Source organism: Hemicordylus capensis, chromosome 1 (genome assembly GCF_027244095.1).
Source record: "Hemicordylus capensis ecotype Gifberg chromosome 1, rHemCap1.1.pri, whole genome shotgun sequence".
Classification (NCBI taxonomy): Eukaryota; Metazoa; Chordata; class Lepidosauria; order Squamata; family Cordylidae; genus Hemicordylus; species Hemicordylus capensis.
The window spans coordinates 346,105,565-346,125,330 of record NC_069657.1 but is presented as its reverse complement, the minus strand read 5'-3'; the positions used below and the strand labels follow the sequence as shown (position 1 = coordinate 346,125,330).

Sequence of the window (19,766 nt, the reverse complement as noted above, 5' to 3'; positions counted from 1 at the left end):
CATTGGTGCTGCCAAGCAATTTGTAAATAAAACTAGAAGCCCTTTGAAAATAAGCTGGAATTAATTGTAGGTTGGGCAGGGGGTGAAAGTATATACTGCTAAACATTTATTGTTAAATTTATATACCACCTTTCATTAAAAACAACCCCAAAGTGGTTTGGTTTTAGTCATGGATTTTAATTTTAATTGCTCTTTTTGTCAATGTGATGAAGATTAGTTAAATCTGAGTGGTCTTAGGCAACCAATGTTGCATCTGAAATGCCATTTCATTTTTTATTGTCATAAATACTCTCCAACCAATTTAAATAGCAAAGGTGTATATTATCGCTTTATTCAATTGCAGGGAATCTCAAAAAAGCAGGATTTGCAACTAAGGCAGTGCATATCTTCTCTAAAATGGCCCTTTTATAGTTTTTCTAACTTTGAAATCGTAACATAAAACAAAGCATAAATGCATAAATGCTTCCCCCTCCATTTGAAACCTTTTCTGGTGTAAATAGCGCACGGTTTTGGAAAAGGGGAGTCTTTCTTTAACAGCGGGAGAATAAGGAGTCTTTAGCACTATCACCCTAGTCCCTCGAATTACTTTGGAGTCCTTGGTTTTCGTTTTGTTAAAATACAGTCACTCACAAGGGAAAGTCAGGAACAGAACCAGGGCATGAAGGAGGGGCATCATAATCATAATAATCATCATTGCATCATAATTCTGATGTTTGAGATACAAGCCAACTTCACAGGGTTGTTGTGAGGAAAAACCTAAGTATGTAGTGCATTTTGAAATTTTTGGTAATTTTGGTAATTTTTTAAATTTTTAAAATAAAAGTTTTCTGAAACATGTGTGTCAGTCAGATGTATGTTGGGGGGCGGTGGGGGGGATGTGGCAGGGGGGCGCAATTTCAGTGCTTGCCCCGGGTGCCGTTTTCCCTAGTTACGCCTCTGCTCACAAACATCCTTCTCACTGCCCAGATCTATTGTGGGCAAGATCCTGCAAAGATTTGGGGACTGACAAGACAATCTATTTCCCATTCTCATGGTAGTGAAATGAAAACACGTTCTACTATTTTTCTTTTGCTTAAGTAATAGCCTCTCTTTACTGTATTAGGTAGATGAGTTCAAAAAAGTCTTAAACTAATTTTGGAAAGAGCTTTGTTGTAACTTCTGAATTTTTAAAATTAAAGGTCCAGTCATATGATTCTGAAATTTTAGTCTATAATTATACAGTAACTAAAGCTCACCTTTCTTCATGAATTAATTACATCTACCTGATATAGGCTTGTTTAGTTTTTGGCTTGCAGCAAAGTAATATATCCTCATTATGTATTATTTGTTTGCCCCACCCTTTTTCCAAGTCTCTTAGGGTGGCATAGTGAGTTTCTATTCCCCCCACATCAGCCTATGTGATAGGCTGGCCAAAGAAATAATTAATGGCCTAATATCACTCAGTGATTACACTGCACTGATTTTCATTAGACTTGCTTTATAAATAGACAGGGCCAAAACCCTCTAGATTCAGAGGGTGCTAGATCCATTAATACTTCTGCTAACTTCTTTACATTATTTTCTATAGGTATGGTCTTAAATAATAAAGTCAGGACAAATTGCAATTCAGCCACATGCTGAATCATAAAACCAGTGTGAGTGTAATGGTTAGAGTGCTGGACTAGGACCGGGGAGACCCGAGTTGAAATCCCCATTCAGCCATGAAACTTGCTGGGTGACTCTGGGCCTGTCACTTCTCTCTCAGCCTAACCTACTTCACAGGGTTGTTGTGAGGAGAAACTTAAGTATGTTGTATACCGCTCTGGGCTCCTTGGTGGAAGAGCGAGATATAAATATGTAGCATAAAATAAATAAAATAATAAATAAATACAAAACATTAATTCAACACTTACAAATTCACTACATGTTAATGTTTGGCTGACATTAAAACTCAGAATGACTGAGCCAGTGTGGTTGTTCTTCAGTGTCTGAGTCTTCCTCTTGCATTTAGTTGAAGTGTACTCAGGGGCGGAGGGAGACCAGCAGCGGCCCGGGTTCAGCCCGCCGCTGCGGCCCCCTAGCCCCGCCCCCTACATCAGACATAAGCATCTGACATAAGACATAGGGTGCATAGTTAAGCCACACCCCTGTGTCTTAGATGAAGGGGGAATAGATTAGCTTGCCAACAGGGCCGTGCGGCCCCATTTGTGAGCAAAGTCCGGCCAGTGCCATGTTTGGAGCACAGCCAGAGCTGCTCTCCCTGCCTTTTAAAGGCAGGGAGAGTCGCTCCCTGCCACACTGTGAACATGGCACTGGCCAGATTTTGCTTGTAAACAGGGTTGCGCGGCCATGTTGTGAGCAAAATAACACCCCTATGTCTGATGTCATCTGCAGAGGTGTGGCTGGGGCACGAGGCACGGCCCCTGAAGTGCAGTGGCCCAGGTTTTTCGAACCCGTTTGCACAATGGTGGCTCCACCCATGAGTGCACTCATACAATTACATGCAAAATGTATAGATGTGACACACGTTTCAAAACACTTGAACTGTAGAGGTATGCGCATTAAAAATACAACAAACACTGTATATTGGCTAATAATATACAGTATTATCAGTGTTCAGCAAAGTCCATCTGCAACCATCTCTTTTCCTTGGTAACAAATATTGTAATTGGGCATAAGCAGACCAAATATATTTTCCAACCATTTTACCCCTAAACAGTCCTAGATTGTTGTGAACAATGTGTACTTTCTAAATAGTTACATTTGAATCATTTGCACCATATTAAACAGTTATATGAATTATATTATTAATCAGTGTTCTGTTTTATACAAATGACATTAATTACTATCAAGCTACTACAAAAGAAAGCCAAAATGGAAATGAATTGTTGTCTCATTACTAGAAGATCTTCATTCCAACTTTCCTCAAGGAAAATGGCAGTAAATCTTTCTGTCTCTTTTTTTTAGAGCAATCATAGTTTTCCAGTCATTTTTAGCATAATGCCAAAAGTCTGTATGCTTGCTTAACTGTGTTATTACTTCCTCCCTCTTTTCAAGTTGAAAAGGTCATACAGAAAGAATTCTAAATACCTTTTTTTTAGTATAATGTATACTTCAAACATCTTTTGTTATATACCTAATCTTTTATATACCTAATTCCTGTCCTCTTGGTGCAGAACTATAGGTTCAACCTTAACATTGTGCCTTAAAAGTCTAGCCAATGCTTCTCCCATGCAGATTGTGACTGGAAGGGCAAAAACGGATGCTGGCAGTTCCTTGAAATTACAATGCTTACATGGCTCAAAATGCAGGTATGACTTTTCAGCATGTATTCATGCAGAATGCATCAAAAAGACATAATCATACATGATTATCTGTATACACACTTTCACAGTTTCTTACACAGATACAGTTTCTATTTTTTTCCCCAAAGGTATATATAGTACCTACATTATTTCTAGGGCTGTGTGGGGGGAAAAAATGGGATCTGATCCAAACCCAATCTAATCCAGTTCTGAAAGTATCAGAATCAGGTTCTTGGATGCCTGGGAGTGTGATGTCAGGTTGGATTCAGATTTCCCGTCAGAAATTGGACTGGCCGTTGGATTGTTCCCAATAGAGGTCCAGGGGGGAAATTCAGGAAAAATAAATGGCTGTGCCTAGGACCTCGAAATTTGACACAGTGAAGTACAGATTGGTAGGACTCTGTATAGTGAATTTTAAGGGAATCGGACAATCCAGATATTTTTAATGATTTTGTTTGTTTTATGAGGTGTTCTTACATAAGAGCACCATTCTGGCAATGAAAGAAGAGTGTTCTTGTGCAAGAGCGCTGTTCTGTTATTACCAGAATGGTGCTGTTGTGCAAGAACACCTCATTAAAATTTTATTTTGGTTTCAAAATGGTGGTTGTCACCATTTTGAGCTTCTGACAGTCCAACATGAATAATTCTGGCAATTCCAATTAATTTCTGGTAAGTCTCCTCCAACCGCTGATAGAAAGGACAATTCCCAGGCTCAAAGGGAGACGATCACTGTCTGGGTGAGGCTCCACCACCATATATGCTATACTTCTGACCAAGTTCCGGGAAGCAAGCCAATAATCTACTATAGACATTCTATCCCCAGTCCAGAAGGTGAATTGAGCAGGGGGGTCCCCTACTCTACCCCATTCAATGCACATAGATCTAGTCAAGTGGCCAGCTGCATCAAGCAGAATCCTGCTAGGTTGCACCTGCTGTCCTTAGTAATCTGTGGAAGAAAGAACCACTCCTAGTTTCTCCAAGGGGCATTCCTCATAATGTGCATATAACACTGCATCATTTGGGCCATGTCTGGCATTAATGTCACTTCCAGTCAAGAGATAGGCTGTGGGCTTAGATTCTAAGCAATGCATTTACCTATGCTCTCCCACTGTTGTCTAATCTGTGAATGCACACGGAGAGGGGTTAAACAAATATTGACCAATGATATTCTGACATGCTTAAATTGGTGTAAAATCACAAGCATCCAATGGGTGTGACAGGGTAACGGGGAAATCTTAACCTGTAAACCAGCTGCAACTAGCACAGCCAAGCCCCCTTTTGGTCTACCCCCTTTCATACTGGGTATCTCACTAACACATTTAACATAATACCCAACAAGCTCCATCTTGTCCATAACCCAGGTCTCTTGTTGGAGCAATATATCAAATTTAGTCAGATACTTAACAAAAACTTAAATCTAAGATCTTAGACACCCATTCTGCTATATTCCACGTACTCAGTATATGATAAGAATTCCTTAATTGTCAGTTTGACTTTTCTGACATAACAGTTATGGTAGTTGACTACTTAGCAAGGTTGGCTGCCATCTCTGACTCAGAACACTTTGAGTCGATGAATAGTAACACTATGTGCACATCCATGGGCAACTTCTGATGACTGGTGGCAGGGCTGATGCCTCTCTTCTCTGCCAGATTGTAAGTTGGATTCTAGCTCACCTGTTTCGAGGTTCTTGGACACTCTGGTGCCTGATCTGTGAGGACTCCTCTAGGTCTAGTTGCAGAGGGGATATCATGGTGTTACTCCCCCTTTGCTCATCCAAGGTGGGATAGACTGTCTCTTTTCGTTTCTCCATCTCATTAATAGATCCTTCTCCACCATGGCTGTTAATTCAGTTAAGGAGGCTGCACCCCCAGCAGATCCACCAGGACTTTCATTACAGTTGGAAGGACTGAGCATGATTACTTAGTTTCCTCTTACTTCATGTATGATGTTCCTTGGTAAATGTTTGTGTTCTGATTGTGTGACAAAAATATAAGTCCTATGGATGACCCTCTGTTGACGAAGATGAGGTTTGCTATTTGCCCAACTCTGTCAGTTCCAGCATTTCCAACGCTTATGTTTAACTCCATCTCACTCTCTTCCTCACTATCATGGATAGCATTTTGCTGCTCTGAAGATTTCACCCGAATGCACCTGTGACTGGGCTCTGCTGATTCCTGCCTACTGTCGTTCATTCATTCATTCGATTTCTATACCGCCCTTCCAAATGTGGCTCAGGGTGGTTTACACAGAGAAATAATAAATAAATAAGATGGCTCCCTGTCCCCAAAGTGCTCACAATCTAAAAAGAAACATAAGATAGACACCAGCAACAGTCACTGGAGGCACTGTGCTGGGGGTGGATAGGGCCAGTTACTCTCCCCCTGCTAAATAAAGAGAATCACCACATTAAAAGGTGCCTTTTTGCCAAGTTAGCAAATGCTGGTTTTATTTCCAGGAATTCGATGTTTGTTCCTGCTTCACCCTTGGAATTTATCCTGAAGGGGCTAATCCTGTCAGCTGCTCTAAATGACTGCATCAACAACTAGGGGCTGCCAGGGGGCCTACCGTTTAATTGTTTTAACTATCTCTTTTGTCACTGTCAAGGTTCCATAGCTGTCTTTACATACTTGCTGTGGCTGCTTTCCTGATTCCTTACTTCAGGATTAGTGCTTCCAATTAGCAGTGGCTGTGGGCAGAAATCTTGGAACACACAACTCAAATAAATACAAAGTTTGCTTTAAAAGGGCTTCATTCTTTGCAGCATATGAGGAATAACCAAGATCTTGAACTTAATTAGGATTCTTTTCATGTTCCACTCCAAAGGTAACTGTTACTCTGGGAACGTGGATATTTCATAGTAAAGTTGGAGGGACAGAGAGAGAGAGAGATGGTTTTATGCATGCCTAGACTTGATTATTTAGAGGCACAGTTAGTTAATAAAATCTTTTTTGTCCCAGGCAGCCCTGGTTGCTTTAATGAATAAAAACTCTATTTTCCTCTCTAGGCCCCCTGTCCAAGTCAGTGCCAGTTCAGAGTGTTTGTGCCTGGTGTTGGGCTCTCAGGACAGAGTGAGTATTCTGATTTGTGTACCACCCACCCTGCTGCCCAGCCGCCAACCCCACTGCCCACCCCACTACCTGAGCTCATAAAGGTGGTGTTCCCTGAGCTCACTCATCTCAGATTTGGTGCTGAGGTCTACCAGAATGATTGTTCCGGGTGAATTCAACATCCAAGCTGAGGCTGCCTTGTCTGGGGTGGCTCAAGACTTCATGGCCACCATGACAACTATGGGGCTGTCCCACAATTTGGTTTGCCCAACACATGAATTGGGACACACTCTGGATCTGGTTTTTTCGACTGGGCAGGAGGATGGTGATTTGAAAGTGGGGATGTGTCATCTGTGCCCTTCTTATGGTCAAATCACTTCCTTCTGAGGTTTAGAGTTTCAGCAGCTTTACCACTCTGCAAGGGTAGGGGAACCTATTGAAATGGTACACCCCGGAGAGTGATGGACTCCAATGGATTCCTGAGGGATATCAGGAATTTTCCAGTTGGTATGGCAGGGGTTCCTGCCAAAGCTCTAGTTGCTCTCTAGAACAGAGGGATAGCTTGGGTGGTTTGATATGATCTCTCCCAAATGACCTCTCCCACAAAGCAGATCCCATGCAGTGCCTTGGTATACACCTGAGTGGAGGGCAAAGGAGCAACATGGGAGATGGTTGGAACGCAAGTGGAGGAAAACATGGGGTGAGTCTGAGCAAACACAGGTTAAAGCTAATTATCAAGCCTCTTCTGTGGCAGTGATGGAACAAGAAAAAATGTTTTTTTCCATCCACCACTGCATCCTCTCAATGTCATCCAGGGGGCTTTTCTAGGTGATGTGGGGCCTCTTGAAATCTGGCCCCGGACAAGCTGTCTTGGAACCCTCGGTAGCATGTTCTTGTGACACATTTGCACATATGTTTAGCCTGTTCTAGATGGGGTTGCACTCCCCCTGAAGGACCAGGTTTACAGTCTGGGGGTGCTAACTGATCCAGCATTATTGCTAGAGGCTCAAGGGGTCTCTGTGGTTCAGAGCGCCTTTATCAGCTTCAGCTGATATGCCAACTACAACTGCATCTGGATAGAGATAGCTTGGCCACAGTTGCTCATGCTCTGATAACCTCTCATCTCACTTACATTGCAGTAATCTATTGTAGAGACAACTGAGTGCCATCCGCAGATGGATGACACCTCAGACCAAATCTCTGAATTACCTCTCCCAGTGGTTTAAATGTTTTGTAGGTGGGACTGCCTTTGAAAATAGTTCAGAAACTGTAATTGGTTAAAAAAAAAAGAGAGCTGCAAGATTATTAACTGGGACTGGGAACTTTCATCATATTACACCAGTGCTTCATAAACTGCACTGGCTCCCAGTCTGTATCTGGGTGCAATTCAAAGTGGTTAAAATTCAAATTTTAACCTTTAAAGCCCTAAATGGCTTGGGACCAGGTTACCTGAGAGAGTGCTTTGCTCCATATGTCCTGACTTGGAGCTTAATATCTTCTTCAGAGGCCTGCCAAACAAGGTGGGGCAGGTGGCTATTAAGGAGAAGGCCTTTTTGGCTGGTTGCACCCCATTTATGCAACAGCATCCTCAATGAGGTTCGCCTGGCACCATCACTTTGTTCCTTTAGATGCCAGGTGAAGACCTTTCTGTTCACTAAGGCTTTGTAAAATTGATTTAAAAACAACAGTTTTTTAAATTGGTGTGTGATTTGATGTGTTTTATTGGATGTTTTAGTATTGTGAGTCATTTATTATGGGGCAGATTGTTATTGTTTATTTATTTATTTGTTGTTGTTATTAATTATTATTTCTGCCCTAGTATCCTCCATTGCGTAATGAAGGACATCAAGGCAAACACAGGTAGGTAAGCCATGTGCAGCACTGCCTAGGATTCTACCATTTGTACGTGTGAGACCAGGCAATGGTAAGAAGACAAGAACAGTTCTGCTAGATCAAACCATCAAGTCCAGCAACCTGTTTTCAACACTGGGCAAACCAGATGCCTCTAGAAAGGTAAAATTCAGCAGCTAAGGAAACATTATGTGAAGACCCAGCTCCCTTGAGAAGTCCATAATGCTGGGGAATGTTGAAGGAAAGAGAAAAAGAGGCTGTCCAGCAGAAATGTCATAGGTATGCCACTGGACTCCAAATATGAGGAGACAGGCAGTGCAACAGCAGAGGAGGGAGTGCAGCAGCTTCAAAGGCAAGAAGTTGCCGAGGCAAGCGGGGCCGATTTACGGGACATTGAGGAAGAGACGGAGCCTAGTATGACAGCTCTTGTGGAGGAGACGCAGCCAATCTCAGCTGTAGAGAGGCACCAGTTGAAGAGACAGGAGGAGATTAGGAGACACACGTGCAGAACTACCCGGCTAACAAGGAGAACTGCTGAGTCAGAGACCAGTGATTGAAAGCACATGGTTTCCAATTATTTAAGACCGCCACACCACAGTTGCAGTGCTGGAAGCAACATCATGTTTGTTGTACTACCCAGCTGTGTTTCTGCTTGCTTTGCTTGTGCACTGACCCCGGACCATGTGTACTCTACTTGTGGAACTCGATTTGGACTTGGTCGACTGACTTAGATATTGTTACAACTGGGACTGGTTCTGCTGTGGGATCGCTTGTACTGCTTTGCCTGATAACCTACTTTGTCTCTCTGTCTACTATCCGCTCCGGCTGATAAGCTAAATGCCAGAGTTGGTAGCCTCCTGGGTGTCATATAACTTGAGACTAGCCTGACAGGTTTACGACAAGAAAGGTGGATGGACTTGATTACGACAGCAATGAATACACCATGGACAGACCTAAACAGCCAAGCTGAAGACAGATTAGCCTGAAGAGAATCTGTCTATGTGGTCGCTAATAGTCAACACCGACTTGATGGCACTTAATCAATCAGTCAATCAATCAATCAAGGACTAGCAACAGAATTTGCCTTCAGCAATGCAACCCATCTTTTCTCATCTGACAAGATGAAACCCATATTGAGTGAGGGCAACTACATTGATTAGATGGAAATATCAAACTGGGTAATTCTTCCTCCTTTTTTCTTATGAAAATTGTTTTATCTTACGAAAATGTATTAGCTTCTTCCTTACTTATCTTTTTTTAGTTTTATGAAAATGTATTAGCTTCTTTTTTTACTAAGTTTACTACATTCATCAACTTTTACTGAGCAGGAAGATGTCACAGCAATTTTTAAACCATGCTGGAAGGGACGTTTTAGTTTTGAGTACCTGTAGACATGTTGACCCGTTGACCCTATAGTGTTGACAATCTGAAACTCCCAGTGTGAAAGTATTGAATCAGACTGTGGGGAGAATTGAATTTACAGTTCATTTGTAAGTCCCTTCTCCTCTCTATGCTGTTCCCTATCAGCCAATCTGTTTGCCTTGAATGCCTGTTCAAGCAGTAAGGCATGAAGGAGATCTAACAGCCAGGCATTGAGAAGTACTAGAGTTCAGCACTCCTGACATTATTGGCCTGACACCAGCACAGCTCAGGAATGAGTTACAAAGTAAAAAGGAGTTTTTCAAAGCAAGTCAAGACCTACATTTCAAAAAGGGAACTTAAAGGCAAATCCAGGTGATAGCAGATGAGCACATGGAGAATGAAAGCAGTGACATTGCTACAGTGTCAAGGGTCTTCCCTCCAAGGTTTCTGTGTAAGTGGATAATTTTGCAGTTACAAAAAAAAACAACCCACTTTTTCTTGGCAATTTCCCCCCCTTTCAGATTATTTGTGGATTGCTAGAATTCCTTGGGTCTCTAAATGTGTTTTCAAGCTTATGTTGGGCCAGCCAAATTAAACAAACATTGACACATTAGTTAAATCAGTTTCAGGAGGGCAGGAGGTTTTATGATTTTCTAGTCCTTATACCTATCTTTGTTCTGTATCAGGAAGGAAGGAGAAAACTATTAGTTTGAAAAACTACCATATTGCCAATTAGAACCATATTCTAATACTATAATTCTAATAATTCTAATAATAATAAACTACCATATTGCCCATTAAGACCACCCAAAGATGCAAGTTTTGGGCAGTATAAAATATGCTAAATAAATAAATAAAATAGAAAGAAAAGATGCAGAATTGTATCTAATTACTTTCCATCACATAGGCAAACAACAAACTTGATATCTGAGAAACAATTTTTCAGTAAATCAGGGTTATTTCTAAAACTATGCACTTCGGCCCATGCAGGCAGAAATTCAATCTGAGTGACAGTGGTAGTAGTAGAATCAAGATTTTGGTGCCTTGCCCAACATGCCTACAGCAGGCTACTACACTCACTGTACACCCCATGCCCAACTCACTGTCTGCATCTTGGATATTCATGTTTGCATAGCTACATGTATAGACCCATTGTGCATACATGTGCTTTATGTGTAGAGGCCACTAAGCAAACATGACATCCAAAACATAGATGGTGGACTGAGGCACTGCAGTCATGCCAGCAGCGGGGAGGAAGAGCTGGCATGATTCTGATTTTCACCTTGCATTGGATTGAATAGTTTACACAGGGCTCTGTGAGCAAAGATGTAATAATTTTTTAGTTCTTTTGTTTTACTTTATTTGCTGCCATTCATTTAATGTTTTCTTTTCATTGTTTTATTTGTTTTCCCATATACTTCTTACCTGTAACAGGAGTTTCCCAAAAAAGTTCCATTGCACCCTAGGATGCATATAGGAATTAGTTTTTTTAAAAAACAAAGTAAATGAAAAATGAAAATGAATGTCATCATCATCATCCTCCTTCTCCTTTATTTACGGTCTTTGACCAAAAAAGAAATAAAAATCTTTACATAGTTAAAATTAATGTCAATGAGTGGAGGTTTTAAACATGGACTCTGAAGTCACTGCCATTTGTTTGACAGCACATTCGTTTATGAAAGAATGGTAACTTATGAACAGAGCCCATTAGTATATTTTCCTATTTGCGCCAAAATAATTGTACATACTTACAAAATTATCTCATATAAGCGGATCTTCAAAGTAAATGTGACCTGCACTAAATATACGATCAGAAAAACCAAAATGAACAAGACATATGTAGAAAGACATCATACTAAAAGTTAACAGATATGTCCCAAAACATACACGAAACTGCATACACCATGTTTACCTGAATATGATGACTCTGAATTTAACATGAGCCCCTTCAAAAATATAGGTTAAATTGGGTTATACCCTTATTTACCCCAAAAGAAGAGGACTCTGAAGTTAAGATGATTCAGGTAATTACAACAATTCAGTAGGTAATTACATGAATTCACCATATTATTACACTTTCTGTTTTTCTAAATCCTTTTAATACCAATCTTCTTCACTGTACTTCCATGCCTAAAGAATAGCTCGAGGAAAAGGTTAGAGAAAATTAATTGTCCAAAGATGGATGTGAAAGAAGTAAATGACTAGAATCAAATCTGTCAATCTGTCATGCAGCTGGTGACAGGCAAAACATGATGGAATGGGAAATGGAAAAAGAAGAATAAATAAAAACATAAGAGCAGAAATAGAGAAAATAGAAAACCTCAAGTGGGGTGAGATTCAAGGGAACAGAATTTATAGGTACTGTACACTGTTCCAGTCATATCTAGGCCCAGGAATTCCACTGGGAAATTACTGCTCTGCTCCTTGGCTGTCGGCTGATGAGGTCATACAATGTTCTATTGTCTCTCCTATGTTATTTAACCTGAAATCACTGGCGGAACTTGTCCAGAGATCTGGGCTTCAATTTCATCAATATGCAGATGATAGATACCTGGTTATATCTCAAGATGTAATCTGATCACAAGTAGTTAGTGGATGTTCGGAATTGGTGTATGGATGTGGTGATGGGCTAATAAACTGAAATTTAATCCACACAAGACAGAAATGTTGATGTTTAGTGGAAGAGATGTTTGATAGCTGCTTCCCTCATAAACATGAAGTAGTCTTAACTTGTTTTAACCAAGAGTTTATTCAGGCACAACTCCATTTTCTCCTTCTCCTTTCCCTCCTTTTCCTTTCTGATTCCACCCCCTACCCACTCTGTACAGAAGACCTGCTCAACCTAGGCCCCCAGCTGTTTTTGGACTACAACTCCCATAATCCCCAGCTACAATGGCCAGTAGCCAGGAATTATGGGATTTGTGGGCCAACATCTGCAGGAGGGCCAAAGCTGACCAGCCCTGCTCTACAGGATCTCCACAGGGACAAACATGTAAACAACAAAATAAAAGATACTAGTTAGAATACAAGAGACATTATGTTCTGAATGGGGTAGCACTTCCTTCGAAGGAGCATGTTTGCAGTCTGTGGGTGGATCCAGCTTTGATTGTGAAAGCCAGGTAGCTGCTGTGATGAGGAGTGTCTTTGTGCAGCTTTGACTTGTGCCCTTTGGCAGGGTCATTATTAGAGAGCCCTAGCAGAGTGCGGGGCCTGGGGCAAATCAGCCAGTGTAGGGCTCCTTTCCAGTTAATAATGGGGATTAAAAAAGCAGGGCCTGGGGCGGCTGCCCTGCTTGCCATGCCCTAAGGACAGCCTTGTCCTTTGGGGGCTTTTCCCAAAGAAAGGAGAACTGACTACTTGGGGTGGAGGGAGGCCAGCAGTGGCCCAAGTCTAGCCCGCCACCACACACCCCTAGCCCCGCCTCCTGCGTCTGATGTCAGACACTAAGCCCCACCCCTGTGTCTGTCATCAGACGCAGAGGACGTACCTTTGCTTGCAAACGGGGCCACATCCCCCATCCAGTACCACATTCACAGTGCATCTGGAGCATCTTTCCCTGCCTAAAAGGCAGAGAGAGTTACTCCCATTCACGCTGCGAATGCGGTGCTGGTTTAGCTCACAAATGGGGCTGCACAGCCTCCTTTGCATGCACAATCCCTGGCCAGCGCCACATTCGCAGCACGGCAGGGAGACCTGTTTGCTCAATGGTGGCTCTGCCCCTGTGACCACTGTCACTCATTCCAGGTTGCATCTCAGTGAGATTATTGCAACATGCTCATGTAGGGCTGCCCTTTAAGAGAATTTGGAAATGGCAACCAGTGCAAATTGCTGCTGCCAGACTGTGGATGATGCTGGACTCATGGAGGGAACATGTTACTCCCTTGCTATATGAACTTCAATGGCTCCTGATCTGTGTCTGGGTTATATTCATTATCTTTAAAGGACTATTTGGTTTGGGCCAAGATCCTTGAGGATGACTTGCTCCCATAAGAACATAAAAACAGCCCTGCTGGATCAGGCCCAAGGCCCATCTAGTCCAGCATCCTGTTTCACACAGTGGTCCACCAGATGCCACTGGGAGCCGACAGCAGGAGTTGAGGGCATGCCCTCCCTCCTGCTCTTATTCCCCTGCAACTGGAACTCAGAGGCATCCTGCCACAGGCCCTGCTTTACAATTTTATCCTTGAGGATGCTTTCCATCAATTTGCCTGGAACGGATGTTAAGCTAACCGGCCTGTAATTTCCCGGATCGCCCCTGGATCCCTGTTTGAAAATCAGTGTTACATTTGCTACATTCCAATCCTCAGGTACAGAGCCTGATTGCAGGGATAAGTTATATATTTTAGCAAGGAGGTTGGCAATTTCACATTTGAGTTCTTTGAGTCCCATATTAGCCTGTCCACTTTTTGTGATCCTTGGGAGAGGCCATGGTTCCTGTTCACCACCTACTGAGGCTCAGCTGGGGTGCATATAAGATAGGGCCTTCACTGTGATGTGCCGAGACTATCGAAAGATTATAAGGTAGTAGAGCACTACAATTCCATTAACTATCCCCGCCATTAAAGAGACATTAAGCATCATGTTGCTATCTGCTGGGTTTTTCTGTGGGACATGAACCCCTGTCTGAATTGACATTCAAACCTGTCCACTTGCGGTATTGATCTTAACAGAGCACTATGTGAAGAAGCAGGATATAAACTGAATGAATTATGATATAATACATTCAATTTATATCCTGCTTCTTCACATAGTGAAGAACAATAATGGTTCACATACAGTACATTGAAATGTGGGTGGTTCAGCATCATCTGTGCTACTGCATGTGCTTAAACCATCATCCACGCTGCGGTGCAACAGGGCTGTTCTGCTGTAGCTAAAAATTGCACAAGCACAGTTGAGTGTAAAAAATGGAGGAAGAATTGTGCAACTGTGTTTGTGCAATTTTAAGTCACAGTAGAACCGCCCTGTTCCACAATAGTGCAAGTGGTGGTTTAGGTACACAGCAGTGTGGGCAGTTCTAAACCGCTCACATACTGCTCATGGTATGTTAATCAATAGCAATAATATTAATAACAAATAATAATGCAATATTCAATACGTAGTTAAACAACAAATGACTTTTGCATATATTATCATAATCAAAAATCTCCAATCATAAAAAATAGAACCACCAGTAACAAACTTTGCAACATAGACGAGCACGACCTATCTGACTTGTCATTTATCACAGCCAAGAAGCCATCTGATACAGCAAAGCTGGAAGCAAGAGAAAACTTCTGGGTATACACTTGGGACATGGGACACCCCCCAGCTGGCCTCAACCTTGAAGATAGCACTTGACATCATCTCTGTATCAGCCAATTGAATGCTGTTGTATCCCATTACAAAATTCAATAACTGTCACTGCAACAACTGACCCTTCCCAGTAACATCAGATTAAGAAGTGCGTACGTGTGTGTGTACGTGTGTGTGTACGTGTGTGTGTACTCAGTCTTAATTTTGGTTTATGTTTCTTTTTCATACTGAAGACTGGAAGTTGACTAGATAGTCTTAATAATGTCTTGGAGATTTTCTCTCATATTTGGAACAGCACCATCAAAACACTTGGTTATGTATAATAGGATAAAATAAATTATAAAATGGAAGGTGGTGTGGCTGCCAAAACCTACATCTTTGAATACAGAATCCATATCCAACAGATACATGTATAGTTGTCTCTAGTATGCAGTATCATTATCTGACTACTGATAATTTCTTTTTAAAACCCTTTTACTGCACTCTAACACTTACAAAAAAAATCAATACTGCACTGATATGCTACATCTTTCCATGGGGAGTGTGCTTTTACCTATAATCTTATGGTACAATCATATGCAGATTGATTAAAGAAAATAATGCATCATGATGTCCAAGTTAGGCTTCTTTTGAACTAATGTAAGTCAGAAACCAATTCATAATTAGCCGGGATTACGGTATATAATATTATCTACTTAGACCACATTACTATCTGCTCTCAGATGCTAAAAGTATCTGCTTAGTCATATTAGGAAAAATGGACTTATATTATGACCATTAGCTATTCACCTTTACTATTCAACAGCCATATTATTCCTCTAACTTATAAGCATGCCTTTTAGAATATGGGCATGGTTAATCTGTGAAGTCCATTCATTCCCAGGAATAGTTGTTGCTGCATACATCTATATATAATTTGCATATCAACTTAGTAATGCATGAGCCAGCTGAGAACAAGAAGAGAAAGGGACAAAAAACATACTTGAAAATAAAATGTAAATTGCAGATCACATAATATTCTGCTGAATGAAAAAAATCTCCAAACATCCCATCTTATGAAAGTGAAGAGCATGCCTCACCACTCCTGCTGCAGAATAAGCAATGTTCAGCAACATTAGCTTCATTAACACATTTTTATTCACTGCAGGGTTTCCATTGAAATAAACCCCTACCTGCATATGTGCCACTCAACTCAGTTATTCATCAGGTTGACTGAACAACAATTCCAACAATGAACAACTGACCCAACAATGCTGGTGTTGGGCATTGCTCAGCGCTGCTGTGCACGTGATAGGCAGCCCAGGCAGTGTTGTGCAAACAGGCAGTTGCAGAGCTGCCCAGAGCCATTTTTGGAAGGGCGGTATATAAATTAAATAAACAAACAAAATAAATAAAATGGCACATCCGCAGTTGTCCAGCACTACTTACATTGGAAACAATGTAAGAAGCACTGCACAATCGTGTGTGCAGTTTCAGGTAGCTGTGCAACTGTCCACTTGCATAACAATACCAGGGCTCCCTGTCATGTGCACACCAGCACCAGCCAATGGCCAACACTGGCATTGCATTGCACATAATGTCAGCCAATATAGCATATTAATTATAAATATAGGATACAACTTCATATTTATATTATGAATATATTAAGTGAATCAGTCTGGTGTAAATTGATTTATTGGCAGAATTGTGCAGTTCAGTACAGGTTTGTGGTTTCACTGGTCAGACAAAAAGGGATAATAAAAGCACAATCTGCTAAGTGACAAGAACTGTATCTAGAACCATGGGATAATCAGAAAATGTAGATGAACTCCTATGTATTCCAAGAAAACACAAAGGTACCAACAGTCTATGTTGTTAGAATAATTTCTAAATGAGAAGATTAATAAAAAGATAGGCACTAGATCTAATGCATAAAAACAAGAAACCAATTGCTTTTTATAAAGAAATAAATTAAATGCAAATAACAGCGTTCAATACAAATTAAATGAAGCAAAAATCACTATGGTAACCACTAATTTTTAGTTTTTAGATTAATGAAAATTTCAGGAATAAAAAAACATTGATGCCAGTTTTGTAAAGCTTTTGAAAAAGAAGAATTCTTACTAAACCTAAAGGAAAGGTAGTGTATGCACAGTTACATGTTAATCTCACAAAATCACCATGTGGTCCTAATTAGTGTTGAAAGGAAAAGTGATGCAAATTTGTCACATTTTCTCTTATATAAATTGTTGGATGAGAATTCTAACACAGAAGAATAACCAGAAATCCCACAGGACCCGAGTAAGATAGTAATTTTTCATTTGAAAAAGCCTCATAAAATCCAGTATGCCAAGTTTTAGATGTCTTGGTAAAATACAAGTTGTGATATAGGAAATTATAAATTATTTATTTATCATACTTGTACACTGCCCCAAACTTCCATCTCTGGGTGGTGTTAATTAATTAATTTGTTTTAATTTTAAAACAAATGAAAACAGAAATGAAAACCTTAAAACAATTTAAAACCACATGTCTAGTTTAAAAGATTGGGTGAAAAAATACATCTTTAGATACTTTTTAAAAGTTGTTTAAGTTTTTAAAAGGTATACTAGTGGAAGCACTTTCTTTTCCAGATCTGGGGGGAAAGTGCTTTGAGTGATGTTGGCTTTATAAACACAATGTCTTTGGAATGATCTGAACTTCTGTAGTCGATTGTGGTTAGTGGAAAATTCCTTTTAATTTACTCAGGGCAGTTAATATTAAAAATTCTTAACTTGCAAAACACAGACATCTAAGAAAAAGATTCTGGTAAAACCCAGAAGTTCTGGTAGGTTCCTGCTGCCACCAAACACTCTGAGACTTGTAGAGTACCAGACCATTAGACTGGGTGCTATAGTCCAAGGTCCCTCTGTAACTGGATATTACCGGGGGGTGGGGGAGAAAAGATTGTGCCATCGAGTCGGTGTCAACTTCGGGTGACCACAGAGCCATGTGGTTTTCTTTTAGAAAACAGGAGTGGTTTACCATTGCCTTTCTCCCGTGCAGTATGAGATGATGCTTTTGCCATTGTCACTGAAGTGAGCATCTGCCTTCAGCACCATCCTATATCCCCGCTGCCCGATATCGGTAACTACAAATATATATTTACTAGGCACAATCTGGGAAGCACACTGGCGGGGATTCAAACTAACAGCCTCTTGCTCCCTAGGCATGTTGCTTTCTGGCTGCGCTACCACAGCTGATAACTGGGTAATAGGCAAATACAAAAATTTGCTCCTCCTTGCTAATAGGCAAGACTAAAGAAAAACACCTTTTCCTCCCATGTGTTTTGCCTGCATGTGGAGCTAATTGTTAATTGTTGATTTGGCCAAGCTATCTTTGAGAGGTGTTCTGCACCTGAGAAAATCCCCCTCCTCCTGCTGGGTCAATAATAAGCTCTCTGAGGCTTGTAAAAAGAACAGAGGAAAAAACATATTTATTCAGTTACTACAGACTGGTTCCATCTGAGGTTTTCAGCTTTTTAGAAACACTTAAAAATACTTAATTGGTTACAAGAATACTTCAAAAGAACCCCAAATGATACTGGGGCAGCATACTTTTAAAACTTAGTTACTCCGTTGCAAAGAACAGATATTTAGAAAAATGCAAAGCACACACCAAAGAAACAGAAATTCTAATGCAAGTTCTTACTAAAACACTTTCTCCTGCCCTAAACTTCCAAAGCCCCTAGCCTTGGCTTCCTGTTCCCTTGAACTCACCAAGCTCCTGATGAGAATCAAGCCTCCTGCCAATCTCTTACCCTGAGATATTGTCCTGCAGCTCCGCCATGAGGCATCTGACCTCATGCTAGTCCTCACTCTCTGTGCAGACTTCCTTTCTTATTCCCAGAAATCTCAGCAACAGCTCTCTAATCCCATCCACCTGTTGGACTGATTGGGTGAGCCCTGGAGTTCACCAGCCTGTCAGTCAAGACAGTTCACTTCCTGTTAACTCCTTAGAGGGAGGGGAGCCTGGTCACTACAACTTCAAAGAAAAAAACAAAAAACTATTCTGGGATAGAAAAGGTAACTACATGATACCACTGATTAGCCAGCTAATCAGTGCTGTAGATATTCAGTTTCTCTGGAAAGAAACTAGCAGAATAAACTAGTGGTCAACTATTTTATACTGCAGGAATTGATTATATATCATATATAAATAAAATGAACAATCCATTGATTTCTCTAATTGTTTATATCTATATTATAGGTATGTGGTGAAGCAAATTCTTTCCTTCTGAAGCTTCAAGGTGTATGAAAGGGAAGAGTGAGCAAAGAAGAATAGTTGGTAGCAGAGAATATAGAAGGCACCCTACAAATACAAATGGATGCATTCAGTCTGGGACCTGGAAACTGCTGACCCTTGAGTAATTAGTTCAGTGAAGGCTGATCTTATGTGACGTTGGGACATACTGCAACAGAGACTGTGATGTTTTGTTGACAATAAGTAACTCAGTAAAAGAATTTAAACAGTCAGAAGATCAACCCAAATCTGTTTCAGAGGTGATACTAATATCTAAGGGGAGGTATACTGGTTCAGTAGCAGTGAAAACTTAGAATGTCAAATAAAAACTCAATTTCAACAATTTCAGCATAAGCTCAGGATAGAATCATCACACAATGCATATTTAATTTGTTAAATTAGATTGGTCAGGTAAGTACAATTTACTAGATTGTACCTTAAAAAAAAAAAAAGGCTGTGAACATTGATGGAAGGAAAAGGGAAGTTCCACTCAAGTTACAGGAACTACTCTCTCCCAATAGCAAATGAGTGCAAGAGTAAAACAATGATTAAATTAATGGGATAAACAAGCTAAACAAATAATTCAGGAAGATAGGGAACAGGAATCAAAGTACAGGATCAGGGAATTTTATTCAGATAAAATTGTATAAATTTACTGATACAA

The 19,766-nt window shown here is 40.7% G+C and overlaps 1 protein-coding gene across 11 annotated transcripts in view; it reads right to left on the bottom strand.

Annotated features, from left to right (window-relative positions):
• Positions 1-19,766, bottom strand: part of LAMA2 (laminin subunit alpha 2) — a 759,697-nt gene that overhangs the window by 398,604 nt on the left and 341,327 nt on the right. The window contains exon 1 of one of the 11 annotated variants that reach the window (XM_053286218.1): positions 18,621-18,689. The exons of the other annotated variants lie outside the window; for them this stretch is intronic. Coding sequence (XP_053142193.1) covers positions 18,621-18,656 — 36 coding nt within the window. The 5' untranslated portion in view covers positions 18,657-18,689. Of the gene's footprint in view, positions 1-18,620; positions 18,690-19,766 lie in introns of those variants that run through there. 11 annotated transcript variants of the gene reach the window in all.